The 19911-nt window shown below is 44.5% G+C and overlaps 1 protein-coding gene across 3 annotated transcripts in view; it reads right to left on the reverse strand.

Moving 5' to 3' along the window:
• Window positions 1–228: 228 nt before the first annotated feature.
• Pus10 (pseudouridine synthase 10) overlaps window positions 229–19911 on the reverse strand; it is a 54462-nt gene continuing 34779 nt past the window's right edge. For 2 of the 3 annotated variants that reach the window (XM_055628764.1, XM_055628765.1), the window contains 7 exons: window positions 15662–15718; window positions 14592–14668; window positions 14432–14487; window positions 12765–12882; window positions 7946–8088; window positions 4454–4592; window positions 229–1609 (listed from right to left, as the gene is read on the reverse strand). In XM_055628764.1, coding sequence (XP_055484739.1) covers window positions 1571–1609; window positions 4454–4592; window positions 7946–8088; window positions 12765–12882; window positions 14432–14487; window positions 14592–14668; window positions 15662–15718 — 629 coding nt within the window. In that variant the 3' untranslated portion in view covers window positions 229–1570. The remainder of the gene's footprint in view (window positions 1610–4453; window positions 4593–7945; window positions 8089–12764; window positions 12883–14431; window positions 14488–14591; window positions 14669–15661; window positions 15719–19911) is intronic. The other variant, XM_055628766.1, reaches the window with a different exon arrangement.

Below are 19911 nucleotides of genomic sequence, written 5' to 3' on the forward strand. Positions count from 1 at the left end.
CTTCCTAACCCTGTGTCCCCAAGCCCTGAGGATATCTGGACATACTGCTTATCCTTCAACAGGAAATAATTCAAGAAATGGCTTTCTGGAAGTTCCCGGCCTCCATGTTTTATGTCCACTGGGTTCAGAACTGAACTAAAAGAAGCATGCAAAAGACTTTTCCTAAATTATTTAACTCACTTTTGTAGCAGAATTTTAACAGAAGCTGAGAAATATTCATCAGAAGTCTTTAACTTTTAACTTTTTATCAGTTAAGTTCTGTTAACCCTCTGGAATTTTCTGACAATGAAAATATCCTTTGCCATTATCCACATATGATGAACACGGCTTCAAAGGCTGCCCTTTATCTCAATCAAAAACATTTTCCTGATATAATATCTAAAGTACATCTTAAGGATCTGTGAATTTCGTGCAGAGAAGAGAAACATGAATACTATTCAAATCAATGTATAAAAAATAACTCAAGAAATTGCACCAGCTGATGAAAGTTAATACTTAAACCCATATTTTATTGAGTTCTCCTTCTGGAGTTTCTAATGATTAATTCATCTTCTGGTTCAATATGTTTAAGACTTCTCTTCATCATGCATCACCAATGGTGACTATACAAACTCATGTAAGACATACATAGCCGTTCCTTGGGAGGCTACCTGACCTGGTTGTGTAACCTTCCTGGCACGCTCGGGGGCACTGCCATCACAGGGGCACAGGTCCCCTGACAAGGGTTATAGGAAGGAGCCTGGAAACACAACTTCTGCTCCAAACCTGCTTACACGAGCAACTAAAATTTTAGGGATCATTTAACTTTTGTTTTCTTGTTTATGAAATTAGATATAATGCTAGATATACCTTACCAAGATGTTTGAAGTTAGAAAGTAGTTGAAACACGGAAATATGTTTGTATTTGTTTAGCAGTCTCCAATCTGTAACCCTGGGACAGACATATCGAAGGCACTTGTTTCTCTTAAGGGGCTTAGGGAATGTTAGAGTATGCCGCCAGTGTTAAGGTGTCGCTTGCCTTCTATAGCAGACATGTATTGACAGTTTTAGATTGTCAACAGTAACGCGGTCATTAGCACTGTGACAGATCATACCTTAAAGTCCTTCCATTGATGACAGCTTCCATGAGGGACTGGGAAAACATTAGTATCAGCTTTGCATCTGACATTCTAGAATACCCGGACACTCTACACCATGTCTGGAAGACCCGGAAGCTTTAGCACGTGGCTTTAAAGGTATCGTCTCCTGTACGAGATTGCGCTGGAGGAGCCACAGCTCCCTAGGCTGACAGGACCTCAACTGCACACCTCTCAGAAGATGGGTAGATCCTTCCTCTTTTGGTTTTGTGGTCATGAGACAGGGAATGAGAAAAAACAAACAAACAAACGACAGAGCACACAACACACACACATGAAGATCGTGAGATGTTACAGTGAACTTCAGGAACAGATCAACATGATCCAAGTGGTTTTGAAGACACCGTTATGGTGGGTAAACAGCCATTTTCCAGGATACGCCGCCTGTATGTCCTTGTCACGACAGGAAAACGCTTTGTGTTCCACTGGGAGAGCTAGTCATCCAAAGCAGGTGGCCAGTCAACATCTACAGACTAAAAGGGGGAAAACAGGTTAGTGAAACAGAGATCCTGGCAAGCACTTCTGGGCACAGTTTTACTGTCATGCAAGAGAAGGTCCATTTGATAAGAGCAGCAACAATGATGGTCCATTTCTGAGTTAGTGGAGACACAATGACTACTGCACCTCTTGGCTCCTAAGAGAAGAAACTGAAAAACTGTAATGTCAGTTAGGAGGAAAGTGTAAAAAAAATTTTGATCTGAGAGCTATTTTTCCCCAGAAGTCTCAATAACTACTGTCCTGACTGTTCTACCGTCTTATATTTGACAAAACATAGTTATGTATCACATTTTGAAAAATGTGTCATTACTTGACGTCATCACTGGGCAAACACCATAGTGTACTTACTTAACTAAAAGGTATGATCTCACTCGGTGAGATAAGACCACTGTTGACTAGAATGTCACGTGGCTCAAGCAGTCTGTAATTAAATGTGAGGTAAACTAATAAAGACCACTAGAACCAGAAAAGCATCACGTATCTCATTTCAGAATTTTTGTTTCTTTTAAAGTCCAGTTCAAGCCAGGTGTCATGAAACATGCCTATAACCTTAGCACTTCAGAGGTGGAGATAGGAGGATCATGAACTGATAGCCTTCCTGGGCTACAGAAGACCCTGTTCCACAACACCAAAAATAACTAAATAAATCCAAATAGTTGCTACTGCTACCTTCCTTGCCCTTTGTTCTTCTAGATTAAAATCTCAGAACGTAATCTGTTCTAGCCCACAGAGCCACATTCCAGACATACTCAAACACGCCACATCTCAACTTCTCTGTGGGGCCTTAAGAGAAAGCGCAGCTAGGTGCAATGGTGAACACCTGTAATCACAGCAGCAAGGGGCCTGCGCTAGGACAGATCAGTAGATGCTAGCCTGAACCACCAGGCAAGTTCCAAGCTAGCCTGGGCAGCATTAAAAGGCCAGACCAAACCAAAAGCCTGAAGTGGCTTACTGAAACTAATGCATTCATTCCCCCACACGTCACTTTACATACCAGATTCCCTGAACAGCAGAAAAGCCAAATAACCATTGCATAGGTACACACTGCACAAAGTCTTTACAAGTTCCAAGATGGTATTGTGCTAGTGTTTTAGATATTACCATATGCCACATAATCATATTTAAGTTACTGAGCAGTTTCTCAAACTGAAAATAAGCACAAGGGCTCACAGCCATGCGTGCTGAGGAAGGAAGGGGAGGTGCCTTACTGTGGGCCAGTAGCTACACTTGACAGGCTGAGACACTGAGTTGGGCTGACTCTCCTGAGCGGTCTATGGGTGTGGACTGGGAATATGGCTCAGAGTAGAGTCCTGCAGCATTCTAGAAGAAAATGTCTTAGATTCTTTTGAGATTATAATGACAGCACTTTGCTCTTACCTTTCCTCCTTCCAAATCCTCCCATATACTCTTTCTTGCTCTCTTTCAAATCCATGCTCTCTTTTTGTTATACACACACACACACACACACACACACACACACACACACACACACACATATCTCTATACATATGTAGTTCCTAAATAGAACCTGTCCGGTCTGTGCAATGTCATTTGTACATATGCTTTCAGGGAATTAGACAGTCAAATTAAAAAAAAAAAAAAAAAAGCAAGTGTGGCTGGCACCTTGTAACACTAAGCTGCTTCCTGATGTTGGCCTCACGAGGCTCCTACAATCTGGACAGTGGATCCTGGCGCCCCACGGGAGCCATATACAATCTAAGGACTTGAGAAATGAGAGCACATTAAGTCGACATGACTTTGACTGCCATAGCTGTTTCCATATCTGGCGTGTGTCCATTTCTCGTACCTCTGTAAAATGACTCTTAGGACTTTTGGTGAGGTTAGGCAGGAATTCAATTTCTAATCAGATTTTGCCTAGGAGCACAATTTGTAATATAGCCTGGAAAAGCCATTTTTTCTTTAGAATTTTTTGTTTTGTTTTTTTAAGACAAGGTTTCTCTGTGTAGCCCTGGCTGTCCTAGAATTTGCTCTGTAGACCATGCTGGCTATGAACTCAGAGATGTGCTTCTCCTGTGTGGATCCCAGGGACTGAATTTAGTGGTGCCCTGGCAGCAACTGCCATTACTGAGATGAGCTAAACCCAGCCATAAAATCCAACACTCCACTACCTTTTTTTGGTTTTGGTTTCCGGCTCCCACTCCCTTTTTGAGGGAGGGTATTCCACACTGCCCTGGCTGCTCTGGAACTCTGTAGAGCATGAGCCCAGACATCCACCAGCCTCTGCCTCTACAGGGCTGGGAGTAAAGGCATGCATCCACATGGCCAGCTCCAAAACACAACCCAAGCATTTGGAAGGATGCATGAGGCACAGCTACAACTTTGTTTCCTTGTTTAAGGCTTTAATCTGACACCAGAGATAAATCAGTAAATGACAGAACCTGATACCAATTAGTAAATTAGCCAGGTAACCTGCAAGTATCACAAATGGAATCCTGGTTTGTTGCTGTTTGTTTGTTTGTTTGTTTGTTTGTTTTTAAAAAGAATTCCAAAGATAATTTTTCCCTGGAGAGGGCTGGAGAGATGCTCAGTGGTTATCTTCCAGAGGACCTGGGTTCCATTCCCAGCACCCACACAGTGGTTCACAACCATCTGTAACTCTGGTCCAGGAGAGCTAGCAGTCTCTTCTCAACTCCAGGAGCACCAGGCACAGATGGGGTGCACAGACACATAAATGAAAATAAGTCTTAAACAAACAAAAACCCCTCATATAAAAAATATCCCATGGAGACAGGCAGTGCTGCTTGGTTACTGTCACAAGAACTTCTTTGGCTGATGTGATTTGCAGAGAGATACTTTACCTCCACATCCAGCTCAAGAATGTCTGCGGTCACATTCATCAGGGAGCCAATGTTCGGCTGGGTTCTCCCAAAGTCTCCATGCACAAATTCTTTAATGTAGCTAGGTCTCTTTAAGGAAAGAATTATGCAGTACCAACTACTTTGTCAAGTAGAAGAAAAATAAATAGAATAAAAAACCTTACCAAAGAGGCCGTTTCTAAACTCTGACCTGAGATGTGTATCTTAGAAAATAAGCTATGGGGAACTGGATCTCACCAGCCTGGATGCCAAGACAGTAGCCAGGACCTCTGTTCACATCAAACTTACCAAGGCCATGGCTTTGCTTTGAGTCAGGTATCATGTAGTCCAGGAAGACCTAAGTTCTGAGGGATATTCTTCCTGGATGCAGCAGCTGAGAGAGCTCAAATCCCCAGAGCCTGTAGAATCTAGTCTAGATTCTGGGTTGAATGGACCCTCCTGCTTCCATGCTCTAAGTGATGAGACTAGAAACCCTGGCGTGCCCTGGCCCCACCCCAGGCTTTGTTTTGTTTGTTTTTTAATTAGCTCATCTCAAAATCCAAGGTTTGAGTATACATTAAGTCAGGTTCAATTTTCTTTTGTTTTTTTTTTTTTGAGACATCTCACTGTGTAGACCTAGCCTGGAACTCACTCTGTAGACTAGGCTCACCTCAAACTCAAAGAGATTTGCCTGCTTTTGCCTCTTGAGTGCTGTTAAAGACTTGCACCATCATGCCAAACCCAATGTTTGTTTGTTTGTTTTTTAGTCATCACCATTTCTATTTTGTTATCTGGGTCCCATTTTTCCATAATGATAATTGACATCTACCAAATGAAGAGTTTCCACAGGACCACACAAAAAGTGACTTCAATGATGTGGTTCCTTGAAATACATTAGCATTAAAATGGAATAGAGAATTAAAATATTAGTCTTTTTAAGATAGATTTTTTTTTTTTTTTGGTGTTTCAAAAAAAAAAAACACCTGTGTAGCCCTGGCTGTCCTGAACTTGCTCTGTAAACCAGGGTAACCTTGATCTCACAGAGACCAGCCTGCCACTGCCTCCCAAGTGCTGGGATTAAAGGCTCATGCTACCACTGCCCAGCTAAAATAGATTTTACGGTTATTATTTCTGATGCACGTGTGTCTGGTGAGTGTATGTCATGCATGTATGGGTGGCATCAGTGGCCGGGAAAAGGAATGGGATCCCCACGCCTATGCTGCAGTTTTACAGGCAGCGGTGAGCAAAATCCTTAAGGTGGTTTTCTTTGTTTGATGTTTGCTTTCTGTTTCTTTCTGTTTGTATACGTTTGGGTGCTCTGACACTCCCGCCTGGCCTTGGAACCATCGAGTAATGTAGGCTGTCTTGAACGTGCAGCAATCCTTAGTGCTAGGATTCCAGTGTGGCCTACCACAACCTGGCTAAATTCTTTTTGGGGTTTGGTTTTAGCAACTTTGGTTTTTTCTCATAGGTCTTCATATTTTGAAAGCATTGGCTAAATCTGGAATTTGTTCTTCTTAAGATTAGCATCTGAAAAAGATACATTTCCCCATTGTTCACTAAAAAAAAAAAAAAAAAAAAAAAAAAAAAGTAACAAAAACGCAGCATTGTATTGTATTCATAAAACCAGAATTCAGTAGAAAGAAGTTAATGGTGTAACTACTTAACAGTTAATACAGGGAAATGGAAGAATTCTCAAGTGAGAGCAAGAAGCAACACTAAGTTTTCTCGCTGCCCTCCCACTGCATGTTTTGATTCAAACAGAAGACATACAATTACCTAATAGCTCCTTTTTCCCTAAACTCATAATTTCTCCTCAATTGCCATTCTTCTTCTCTTCTTTTTGTCAGAGAAAGCTAGCAACAATAAAGGAAGAAGTGGACCAAAAAGCTCCCCCCCCAAAGCAATGCAAAGGTCTGGAGCTCATTCGTGCTGGGGGAGTACATGGAGCTGGTTCAAGGGACTAAGCCATGTGAGCTGAGACAGGGCAGGTGAGCTCCATACGTAAAGAACGTACATACCTCTATGGTGTCACCAGAGGTATCTATAGGTTTTTACCAGATTCTCTTAGCTAACATACTAAGTACATGTATGTGGCTGGTTCCAAAAATGTCTTAGCAGGATCAAAAAGGTATCAGTTTCTCCAAAAGACACAGCAGTAACTGAAGACAAGGGTTAGTTTTACTTTGTTTTCATAATCTGAGGTAGGGCTTGAAGCTCAGTGGTAGGGTATGTACTTAGTGTGAATGAGGCCTGGCTTTAAAATCCCTACTACCAAAGTCAAAATGAATTTTAACTTGTGAGTAGTCCTGTAAGAAAGTAAATATTAGACTAAGCCTAAGATGACAGAGCTCTCTGGAACACTTAATTAGGAACTCGCTTCTGGCCCAGTGTCACAGGAGGGTAGACAAATGCCAGCTTTGGCTTGCAGCCATTCAGAACTCTTGAGGATTAACCTCTTCTACTTAAAGCATGGTCAGATGCTGGAGTTTTGAAACCCCGTCCTCGCACTGCTACATTATTGCTTAACTGAATGTGTGTGTGTGTGTGTGTCACAGACCTGTGTGTCCCTTACAATCACTCTGTGCAGAAGCACTGGGCACGGCAGTGTGTCTGTACCCTATCTTATTCCTAGGAGGCAGAGACAGAGAACGGTTTAGTGTCCAGGCAACATGGGGAACTTGTCTCAAACTTTAAAGAAAGAAAAATTCCAGGGCTGAGGAGATGGCTCGGCGGTTAAGAACACTTTCTATTCTTCCAGAAGTTCTGAGTTCAATTCCCAGCAACCACATGGTGGCTCACAACTATCAGTAATGGAATCTGATTCCTTCTTCTGGTGTGCATGAAGACAGAACATTCATTTACGTAAAACAAATCTTTAAAAAAAATGAAAAGAAAAAAATCATGGCAAAGAAAAAAAAAAAGAAAGTAAAATACCACCATTTCCTTCCAACACCTGCTTAACCAGTTGGGCAAACACTTGCAATACTATAAGGACCAATAGGATGAACATGTAACTTGTGAAACATGTAAGGACAGCAAACGAGTCAACTAAAAGTACTTTCTGGGTATATTATATGGGTAAGGCACTGTACCAGAACTATAAACTTTAAAGTTGGCATTGAATTGACAGGCACTTCATGGTCTAAAACACTGTTTTGAAACACAAATGGGAAAACAAATATCAAACCGAAAAGTACTGATTCCACTCCAAAATACTGAATTAGTACACTCAAATCCTTTCTAAAATATCCCAGACCACCTGAGGTGACGGAAGGCCTGTAATCACAGCACTTGGGAGGTAGAGGGCAGGAGGATCAGGAGCTCAGCCCAGCCTGAAGTCCATGAGACCTGGGTCCGTGAGAACACATCTCACATCCGTGAGAAGTAAGTAAGTGAAGAAACCTCCCTGATCAACAGACCCCGCTTTTTAGGGCAGTGAACTATCCTGACCCCATTCTGCTTGGGTCTCTCCGATGCATCACAGAAGGATACGTTCCAGCCTGGGTCTTCAAATACAGACGAAAATGATGCTCATCCAGGTAGTGTGTCTCCATAGAGTGAATGGCCCGCTTTCTCACGGCCAAAGGCCTTCGGTGAAGGACTCGGAGAGGCGTTTTCTGGTCAATCTTTAGGTCCTAGAGGAGAGGATGCAATCAGAGTCAGAGCCTTAACTTGGCCTTTGCCACCCACAGTCACCACAGACTTTCCCACCCTTGTCAGAGCAACGTGGGGACTCAGTAGTCGGAACCAGCTGTACCTCCTTAGGTCCTCACTTCCCAGGACTTCTCACAGCCTAGCTCATGGTTACTCGCTTTCTGAATACTACCACTATGCCTACCATGGTGCTCTGAGGGAATGACCCTGAGCGCTGGCTCTTCCGCCCAGAAACTTAATACATCAGTCAGAGTTCTGGCATAGAACTTTGCTAGAAGACTACACTGGTACCGTTGTTTTCTAATGCCACAAGTGACTGACATCAAAGTGAGGAGTTCAGCTGGAAGAGAGAGGGAGGTAGAAGGTGGGACCCCAGTGTCACTTGTGCAAAGTGTGTACATTTTACGGAACAGTATCCTCCATTTTGGGGTTTGTTGTACCACAGACTGTATCTGGAAAGGTGCAACCATGTTTAGCAAGATGTTTCCGTTTAAGTAGATCTGTACAGTAACGCAGTCTTCCACATTTCCTAACACAGATTTACACATGTAATATCTGCACAGGTTTTAACAATTCAAATGCTCTTCAGTGATACAGGCTGGTTTTTTTTCTTATAATTCCCCCTTATGTTAGATGAGATAAATCAAGAAGCAGGGATTAATACCATAAAAGGTCAACTACTTCAAACCTTTAAAATTAGGTTTTAGGCAAACCAGAAAAGTCGGTTCCTAAGAACTCTGAACTCTGCAGTTTCTTGCTGGAGAGGCCTCTCCTCATCTGCGTGATGGGTGAGCAGCTTCTGTGCTAAGAAAGGAAAGGCTTCTGTCCACATTCCCTTCCAGACACCAAGGATGACGAGCAAGTTCTGACAGAGAGCACACTTGAAGAGCACGGCTGCTCCAGAAAAGAGGAGTCAACAGCCCCTCCTCAACTGTGACTTTTATGACTGGAGTTCTTACGGGATGAGCTGTTGCCTTTCCTCTAGCCAAAGACAAATATGCTCAAGAGTGACCTGTGAGGAGCAGTGATAGCGGTGTATACGGGGGTATTCAGGGAGCAGACACAGCCAGCCTTTACGTCAGCAACCACTGCATGGCATGGTGGCACGTCCCTTCAACCCTAGCACTCTGGAGACAGAGGCAGATGGATCTCTGTGAGTTTGAGGTCAGCCTGGTCTGTACGAGTTCTGGGACAGCTAAAGGTACATGGTGAGACCCTGTCTAAAAAATAATAATAATAATAAATAGAAATAAAAAGTAAATACAAGCAACAATGTAGTGAGAACTCTCCTCCCTGTTTCTGTTACTTGACTTTAGGTTGACTGAGCCACAGCCACCAGCGCTGCTGCCAACAGCACTCACGGTGCGCACGCCTGTGTGTCCTTTCAGTCTGCCTTTTAGACCACAAAAGGAAGCCATTCCACCCACTGTTAGCACTGTTCTGTTATTCCACACAGAAACACATGCAGCACAGAGCGCATACAGTTTTTTCCTCAGAAGTAGGCTGCCCTTTAAAACGAGGAGGCCAGCAGGGGGGCTGCAGCAGTCCTTTGCTCAGAAGAGAACCTGCTCAGCTTCATCTTTACAGCAATGAGAATTTTTGTAAAACTCTACAAGTGTTACTAGAAACAGCCAGGCGCGGCGGAGTGCCTCTGACTACTTACTATGTGTCTATAAAATCACCTTTCTGTGGCAGTTTTTTATTAGATCTACGGTAACCCCTAAAAAATGCTTTTCTGTTTTGTTTTGGTTTGGTTTGGTTTTTTGCAATGCTGGGCACTACACCCAGGGCCTTGCACCAGAGGCCCTCTGTCACTCAGCTACATCCCAGCCCTTTAATCTATTTTTGCTGGATTTGTTTTTTGCTGAGCCTCAATGCCAGCCCCTAAGCCCATTGTTTTTAATGACTTTTTAAAACAGCATTCTAAATGACCGTACATCTAAGTTTTTTGGTGGGTTTTGTTTGGCTGTTGTTGGTTTTTTTGTTTTTTTGTTTTTTTTTTGTTTTGTTTTTTTTTTTGGTTGTTGTTGTGTTAAAGCTAGAAACTCCCTCTGTAGGCCAGGCTGGCCTTGAACTCAGAGATCTGTCTGCCCCTGCCTCCCAAGTGCTGGGATTAAAGGTGTCACCATGGTACTCAGCTGATCTATACATCTATGAAGAAATACATGTCTTGGACAGTTTATAAATCTGTATTTTTTAAGTTTTACTTATTATGTAAAGAATGTTCTGTCTGCATGTACACCTGCATGTGAGAAGAGGGCACCAGATCCCATTCTAGATGGTCGTGAGCCACCATGTGGTTGCTGGGAATTGAACTCGAGGCCTCTGGGAGAGCAGTCGGTGCTCTTAACCCTCTCTCTAGCCCTCTGTATTCTTCAAGGTATGTCTGTAGTGTATCACTTATCCGGAGCCATGGTTCTTCCGTACAGTGCCTGTGGGGCGTGTGTGACGCCCCTGTGAGGGTTCAAGCCCTCACACAGCATAAGAAACAAAAGCCTGGTGAACTCAGGAGGTAGATACAGAAGAGAAGTTCAACATCACAGTGAGGTCAGTCTGGCTACACGATGACCTGTCTCAATTACAACAAAACAAAACAAAGAAATAGAAACAAAAACCCCAATCTGTGCCCTAGGCAGCAGGTGTGCAGCACGAGGCTGTGAAGGTAACAGGCGGCTCCTGGTGTACAAATGATGTGTGCTTTCCCTCCACACGCAAGGCTGTTGCTCTGCTTTTGTCTCACGAGTCAGACTGACACCGTATGTCTTTCCCCAACATTTATTGGTATGTATGGACACACACAAACCCAAATTGAGAGGAATTATACCCTGCTTCTGGTTTATTTTTAACAGCTACAAGATGCTTGTTTATTCTACCACTAGTTTTTGTTTGTTTGGTCTCTGTAGCCCACATTGGTCCTGAACTCATAACCTTCATGTGCTGTCCAGCTAATGCCATTTCTTTCCAGTTTTGATACTGTTGACTGTGCCACTCTGCACAAAGTCATGCATACCCTTACACAGGAGTCATGCCCCTGCAGTAACGCTGTCACCAGAGCGTGCGCTGCGCACAGCGGTGCGGGTTTTCCTTCCTACAGTCATTGCCATGTTGTCTTCCAAGCCTGGAACACCTTCCATCTCTGCTACCAATGTTTGCAACTCCTCTCCTTGCTCTCCCACTAGACCCACTATCCGCCTTACTGGTTTAAGGGGATAAACCAGTAAGCAGCATCCTGGAGGGAAGCAGCATTCCAAATGACTGCTGGCCACCTGGAGTTGCTCCTTTTCAACCACCTGTTCAAATCCTTCATTCGTTTTTCTAATCTACTGGGCACTATACTTTCCATAACTCACTATAAATCCTATTTATGAAAACTTTTGCCATATTATTTGTGTGCACAGCACATCTGGATGCATCGGAATTACAAGGCCCCCCTCAGCCTCTAGCTATTCCTGCAGCTTTCCCCTTCGCACTGGGCAACATTTTCCCTATGCTAATAAATATCACCTTACATAACTTGGCTCTTTGCAATAGCGTCTCACTGTATAGCCCTGGCTAGCCTCACACTTGTGAGCCTCTTGCCTTGAGTTTCTGAGCCACCACATCCAGCTTTGCCACAAATTGTTATGATATGAGTGGTAAAACTCCATTATACAGATAAACAATATGTGTGTGTGTGTATACTTATATATGAAGCTAGTGTTCTTTAGCAGGCCATCTAGAGTGCTACAAAATACTGCCCATTTAAATAACATCAGATAACTTACATACATTTTTGTGCTCATTTATGCTCATTCAATCTTTGCATTTGAAATAAATTCTCATCTCTCCCTCTCCCTCCTTTCATCCCTCCCTTCCCACCCCATCATATATACACAGTAAAGAAGGACCATGGTGTCCTGCTCAGTCACTCTCCACCTCATTCCTTTCAGACAGGATCTCTCACTGAATCTGGAGTTAGTTTGCCAGCCAGCAAGTCTCAGCGATCTCCTGCCTCTGCTCCCACAGCTCTGGCGTTCCAGGCATACATGGCCATGCCTGCTTTTAATGTGGAAGCCGAGCTCCAGACTGAGGTTCTCACGGCAGTGAAAGCACTCTCGCTCACCGCGACGGTCTTCACTGGCTAGAGATGAGAGCTGTTCAATAAACAGGCGTGCCTTACAGCGCCGCGCCCACAAAAGCACGTGTTTCAAATCATTACTGCAACCTACTCATTCATATGTAATTCAGCATCAACTCTATTAAATACATTTTATTTTACATTTAATTTTTACAGATAACCAAATATAAGAGCATTGCTGAGTATTTTCTAGGTAATTGGTACCATTTGAAATGCTTTGTACAAGTGACCTAATTTATATTTCTAAACTAATTTCACAGATGAAGCATAAAGAAGTTAAGGAATTTGTCCAAAGTTGCACAATTAAGAAATGCAGATCCAAGATTTGACCCCGGGAGTCTGTCTTCAGAGTTAACAACACTGGTTCTCCAAAGAGTTAGACAAACACCCCATCATTGGGCTGGTGAGTGGGAAAGGCAGGATTTGAACAGAGGTTACATGGAGAAGCCGGGGTCTCTGGCTTGCTGGGAATAAACTAGAAGGCAAGGAGCTTCTTCATATACAGAAGAAAAGTAAAGTAAAGAGCTGTGTGTAAAGTACCTTTAGGTCATTTAGGAACCCTATGTCCTTCTTCTGTATGGCTTTATTTGTCCATATCAAGGCACTGTAGGTCTTGGTCTTTTCTTCTTCACCTTCCTTCATGTGCCCTATTGCCTCTCTAAACAAAAGTAACAAAGGAGTTTGAGCACACAAGACATACACAAACCTTGTCCCAAAATCCTTCCTTACAGCAGCTTGACTGAGTATAACTTGCATACATCTCCTCCATTTAAATGATGCAGCCACAGACTTTACTGTTTATGGAGCTACGCATCCAGCACAATCTAATGTATGTCACTTCACTGCCCTGGGAAAGGCCCTCCATGCCCCATCAGCACTTCCTTCCCATTCCTTCCCCAAGCCCAAGACAATCTGCTACTACTTGACTTTCTATCCTTACGGTTTCCCTGAACACCTCCTATCAGGTGCAGCCACAGAGTATGTGCTGTCTGGTGACCGGGTGCTGTCGCTTCATAACGCTGGCAAGGCCACCGTGTCTGTGGTACAGCATGAACCTGTGCTCCATACTTCTGAAACAACACCGCGCTGGATGGGTGTACAGTACACTCCCCTCACGTGGGCTCTGTCGGCCGTCGGCCTCAGACGAAAAGTCTTAGGTACAAAAACTTGAGGAGAGGCAGTCGATGCTTACCTTTTTTATAGTATATTGCTACAATTGTCCTGTTTTCTTATGAGCTATTATTCTTTAACCTTTGTATTTTGAAAGATTTATTTCCATTTTCTGTGTATGTGTGAGCGCACGCATGTTGGTACGCCGCACGACTGCCTCGTGTCCTGAGAGGCCAGAAAAGATGCCCTGGAGCTGGAGTTGCAGATGGCTGCAGTCACTGCGCGTGTGTGCATGCGTGTATGTGCTGGGGACAGAACCCAGGTCCTCTGCAGGAGCAGCAAGCGCTCTCTCTGGTTCTGATCTGTGCTCAGTATTTCTCAGTCAAACCTTTTCATCAGTTATGCACAGGAAAAACATACTGTTTATAGAATTCATTACTATCTGCAGTCTCACGTGTCCACTGCAAGTCTTGGAACATCCAAAGAAGGGACAACGATTTCACACTGTGTTTTTCTACAGATAAAGCAAGTAGTACCTACAACTTTCCTGTCTTGGCCTAGCAATTAGTAGAACTATGGGTCTGTGCTACTACTGACGACCTCTCTGCTGTGCGAACACTGTTACGAACATGCATGTGTGGCCTTCGGTTGATGCATGTGCATGTCTGATGTTGATGTCATATCTAGAAGTGGAACTGCTAGGTCATATGGTCATCTTAAATTTGAGTTTTTGAGAGACTGTCATTCAAAGTGGCCACACTTCCAACCCCATTGGCAATGCACATGGCAGTTCCTCTCTGTCCTTGCCAGCACTTGCCATTTTCCTTTTGTGGTGACCGCCATCCTCAGGGGTGTGGAGTGAGGGCTCACTGTGGCTCTGCCTTGCACAACCTTAGTGTAAGATACTGGGTACTGTTTTCTGTTCAAGGGCTATTCATATCTCTTCCTTGGAGAAATGTCTCCTTAACCGTTTCCCATTTAATTGCGGGATTGTTAGATTTTTTTTTTCTTAATATACTCTGTATGCACTCCCCTTAACAAATACATGCTCTATGGAGATGTCCCTCTTGAAATCTCTCCAGCGCGCCCATCCTTACCTCGTAACAAGCTGCAAGTCCCGTACCTGGATTTTGTCAGATGATTTATTAATTTTCTGCAGTAGCAAAGAAAGAAAAGCAATTATCAGCTCTAGCCCAGCCACAGAGCTGTGCAAGCACCAGGCTTCCATGTCAGGGGTGGAGCTGTGGCGCTCCTTACCTGCTGGAGCTCCTTAATTTCTTGCGAAGTGAACCGCACTCTGTGAGGATTCAGCAGCTCAACCGCAAAGGGCCTTCCTGGCAGCGTACACCCCGTCAAGAAACAGAAATGTGTTGACAGGGTGACCATTTGGGCAAATGCAGGAGGTGTGAGCTCCTGAGGAATGAACGTTTGCTGACATGACTGCATGGGGGGGGGAGAATGTGTGAAAAGAATGAAAGGGCTTCTGGAGCAGGAGGCTGCTAAACCCCACACAGCAGGTGTGTGAAAGCGGCTGCATTCCCAGAGCTCCTCACACAGGCCTGTGTTAGCTACAAAATCAAACTGAAATAACCACTAATTAAGTTGGTTACACTAATGAAACTAACACTGCCACAGGCAGCAATGCCCAGATTCGTATACACCAAGGTGAGATCCGTTGTCCCAGCTAATCTTCTAGTGACATGGAACAACTGTGACCCTCCAGGGAAAAACCACAAACATCTAACAGCTCACAATTAACTCATCATCTAGCTCATAACTCAACAGGATAAGATGAGAGAGGAGTAAGGGCTAATCATTTTCAAATAAAAATAGACATTTCGAAAACTGGTAACTCTGAGATGTTCCGTGTTTTCTGAGAGAAGCTCTATCTACACAGCCCTGGCTGGCCGTTCCGGAACTCAGTCTGTAGACCTGACTGGCCTAGAATTCAGAGACGCACCTGCCTCTGCCTCCCAAGTGCAGCTTCCTCCCCACCCCACCCCCAATTGGAGACAGGGTTTTTCTGTGAGGCCCTAGCTGTCCGGGAACTAGATCACCTGCTTGATAAGAGGCATGTGCCTGAGACGTTCTTAAATGGAGTAACTAATAAACTTTGAGAATAATGTACATACAAGTCCTTACAACCTACAGGCCTGTGGTGAGGAGCCTCTGAGGAGAGGATACTAGTCACACTCAGACCAGAGTCTGCAAAGGACTGCGGAGTGCACCGGCCCCCACCCTGTCTGGAGGAGCCTGGCCCTCCCTTTGGCTCTAAGTGGCTGCGGTGAGCAAGCGGTTCTAAGCAGGCGGTGTGGACACCATCTTACCATTGCCTAATGTTCTCACATCTACATCTTCTCTTCCGGAGGATGAGAAATTAAAACCTGTGAGAAGCAGAAAGGAGAAAAAGATGAGAGACAGCAGCCCCGGCAGTCGTTCCGGTAGAAACATCCTATCGAAGGTCTTGTGGTCCCAGCAGTCCATGGAAAGGGGCCTCAAGGGCTAATAATTACCCATCTCTAGTTATAATCTTGGCTAAAGATGGTAGCAGTAATAAACACTACTCATTATGCCAGGTGCTGGGTATACTGTACACACATCATTTAATCCTTATTAGAACTTCAGGAAGCATTAAATAAATGAACATTAAGCTTCGTGTCATAGATTTGAGCAATATTCCCAGGGTCAAACAATCCAGTGGCAGAGTTGAACCAGCATCTATACCCCATCTCATGGAAAGCCAAGGCTGGAAGGAAGGCCCCACCTCCCTGGCCACTGCCTTGTGGCAAACACTTTTTATCTTTTTTCCTTCAAGTAAGCAAGCACAACAACAAGAGCAATCATGTTAAAATTAAATATAATCAAACCCAATGTGGAGCCATGTTGAAACCAATGTACAATGAGAGATGAACTTATCATCACAGCCCAAAAGCTGACAATGTCAGACAGGGGGAATAGCTTTAACAATCTACATAATAATGCTCATCGATAGAGCTCAGCTCAAGAGTCCATCACCACAGCCAACACCACTTCCAGCGGGCATGACTCCAGATGCTTTAAACAGGTTGCTACTGCCACTATTTTCATTTTCCTTCTAAGGAAGGTGAAACAGGCAGGATGAATCACTTGCCAAAAGTCGTATCAGATTAAGGAATGCGGATCTGGTAGCAAGGTTGGTGGACCTGGCATTCTGACACCAGAACCAATGAACCTGCAGGATATGCTAGACCACCAAGACACAAGCAGAGGAGCCCGGACCGAGAGCGAGAAGGGCTGGGAGGCCGTGGGAACCCTGCACAGTCTCTACAGGGATGAAATTTAAGGTCTCTGAACAAAGAGGCGGAAGACCAGCAGAGCGTCTTCACTCGGAGGTCTACCACAGCAACGCACTGTGCCAGCACTAGAGAGACAACGGCAGGACAGGTGGACACAGTGCCCATCCTTGGTTACCACTGTGACATGACAGGTAGACACAGGACAGGAAACAAACGTCAGAACATCCCTGACACATTCTTATGAGCAGTCCTGTCATTGTGTTACATGTGTGTGTGGCGTGTTTGTGAGTACAGGCATGTACCATGGTGTGCATGTGGAGGTGAAGGGATCATCTGCAGGAGTCAGTTCTCTCCTTCCATGTGGGACCTGGGGATTAGTCAGGCTATCAAGCCTAAAAGCAAATACCTTTAGCCACTGAACCACGTCACCAGCTCCCCTTTAGAAATGTTTCAAACTTGAAATCTAAGAAAACAGCTTGAACCCTAGAGGAAATCATCTACAGGAAAAAACCTTAAAACTTTACTAGAGAATACATGCTTAAAACTTACTTTTTAAACTTGAGTTGTATCTTGCCTTGTCCCCCTAATTCTATGGGTTTTTAAGGCATCTCCTCAAAGGAAAGGACATGTCAAAAACAAAATGAAAAGCAAGAATTATCAGGGACCTTTAAGTAGTGATTGAGCTATGCGGTGAGATGCCAGCTCACTGAAGGCTCCAGATGCCACAACCCACGGCTTGGACTTGGCCTTGTAACTCATCATGTCCAGAGGGTAGTGGCCCAACAGCCATTTTATTCACTAAATAAAGTAGTAAATGTAGTATGGGGGAGATTTCCAAGACTGATTTTGAGAGTGTGCCAACACTTGGTACTCATCCCTACAGAATTAGCAAGTACCTAACAGGACGGGCCAGCTCAAAGCAACTGACAGACAAGTTTGTATTCCCTCCTAGGAGAAAGAACGGCTGGGTGTGAAACAAGGTTGCTCCATCCAACACTGGTTTGTGGGCTGGAGGGATGGCTCAGCGGTTAACAGCACTGTCTTCCCTTCCAAAGGACCCAGGTTCAATTCCCAGCAACCACATGACAGCTCACAACTGTCTGTAACTCCAGTTCCAAGGGATCTGACACCTTCACACTACTGTAGATAAAATTTAAAGTTAAAAAAACAAAACAAAACACTGGTTTGTTTCATACAGCTGTCAGACTCTCAAGGACACAACTGTCAAACTCACCTTCCCAGAGCCCTCAGATATGAACCACTGATGAAAAGTACCAAGTCAGCCAGCTAAGAAACACGGTTGGCAAATGATGCTATGAATCAGGGATTCTGAACAAGCTTATACCCCCCGCCTGCACCCCGCACCCACTGACACCCCCACCCCACCAACCCTACCTGTCACACACGAGCCACTCCACATCCAGGCCCACAGGAGTGATATTTCTCAGCTCTCAATCAGTTTCTCAGTGAATACAACAAACAAACGATCTTTTTGAGGTTTTTGTTGTTTTGAGACCAGATCTCACTATGTAGCTCTGGCTGTCCTGGAACTCAATGTAGACCAGGCTGTCCTGGAACCCACGGAGATCAGACTGCCTCTGACTCTTGGGTGTTGGAGTGAAAGGTGTGTGACACCATGCCAGGGCCTGTTTTTTGTTTGTTTGAGATTCTGTCTCAGACAGCCCAGACTGGCCTTAAACTCACTATTTAGTAAAAATTACCTTAAACTTCTGGGTCTCCTGTCTCCACTATCCAAGTACTGGGGTTGTAGGCCTGCACCACCATACCCAACTTAGTGGTGCTGGGAATCAATCCCAGGGCAACTGAGCTACAGCCACAACCTCACAGTTAGGTTTCTTTTCAGTTAGGAGACAGGATTTCCTTTTCAAGTGGAAAATGGCATAAATAAATTACCTTTATGAAAACCTGAAAGAGGAGTTTCAGCGCCTCTAGCCAACCTTGGAGCCCTGAAGAAGCCAGGGACTTCTTTGGGACCTAAACAGTCCAAAATGAAGATCCCAGAACCCTTACAGAAAGGAAGTGAGGCAGCCCCCCAAAAATTCTGAGTAAGGCTTTACTTTTTTCTTTTCTGTGCAACTCTGTGAACCAAAGCCAGAACCTAGTGCACATGGAATGACATCATTAGCCCAAGAGATGTTTTTATGCTGAGCTTATTTTCAAGTCTTCATAACCTATGTCTTATGAAAAAAAAAAAAAGCAGTTTGTAAATATTAAGACTTTTTTTTTTCTCTAAAAATTTGGAAAATATTAGTCTTCCGGGGTAATTTTTTTCACCATTCAGAAGTAATCCTAGCAGCTAGGGAAACAGCCGAGTCACGTATCTTCTGTATAAATAAGCATGAGGCCCCCAGTTCACAGAACCAGCACCACTTAAGCACCAGGAGCCCTCGCTGGAGAGGTGACTCAGTGGTAGGAGCACTTGCTGCTCCTGAACAGGCCCCGAGTTTGGTTCCTACCCCTCACATCAGATGACTCACAAACCCCCAGAACTCCGGCTCGAGGGGCCCAGTGCTGCCCAGCTATGGGCACAGCACTCATGTGCACACACATATACATATATGCAGAATTGAAAATAAAAGTCAAAGTGAAGAGTGACAGCATGCATCTGCAACCTGGCACTTGGTGGCAGAGCGGTGAGTACGGGAGATCCCTGAGCAGACAAGAAATCATGACAGAAACGTGGGCTAAAGCGTTTCTTCCAAGTCAGAGGGCCAGGAGGAACGCCACTGCTCGTGGAGACGTCCGCCCAGCGTTAGAGCATGCTCCTCAGCGTTTCTCAGAGAGAAAGGCGGTGCGCAGCTGATCCAGTCTCCCTCCAAAGGCTGACATCACTCACTGCTGCACTTTCTCCTTACGATTGAAGTCTTAGTTAGACCTTTCCTTCCTATCTATTCCTATGTAAAAGACCACAAGACTCTAAGCTGCCTCTGCCTTACAGGCCTGTTGAGACAAGGGAAACATACACTTTCCCAGACCTGACTCATCCCACAAACTTGGCTCATTAATACCTAGGAAATTAAAACAAAATACACGCCATAGAACCTCTGTAAAATGGTTCCCTGATCTATTTTCTCCAATCCTGAACGTCATCGCTCACCTCGCGGCGCTCCGCGAGGTGTAGAGCCGGAACTTGCCAGAAAGCTCAAGCTGAGGCTTGCCGAGGTGGGGCTTAGCGCATCGGCCTAGCGCAGGCTTGGTCTCTAGTCTCCCAGGAGAGAGCGGACACTGAGGAAGGACAGCCTCGCTTGGCTGTCTGTACTAACTCTAGCCTGGGCCCACGG

The sequence above is a fragment of the Psammomys obesus genome, unplaced genomic scaffold (genome assembly GCF_907164565.1).
Source record: "Psammomys obesus unplaced genomic scaffold, mPsaObe1.curated_primary_1811, whole genome shotgun sequence".
In the NCBI taxonomy this organism is placed as follows: domain Eukaryota; kingdom Metazoa; phylum Chordata; class Mammalia; order Rodentia; family Muridae; genus Psammomys; species Psammomys obesus.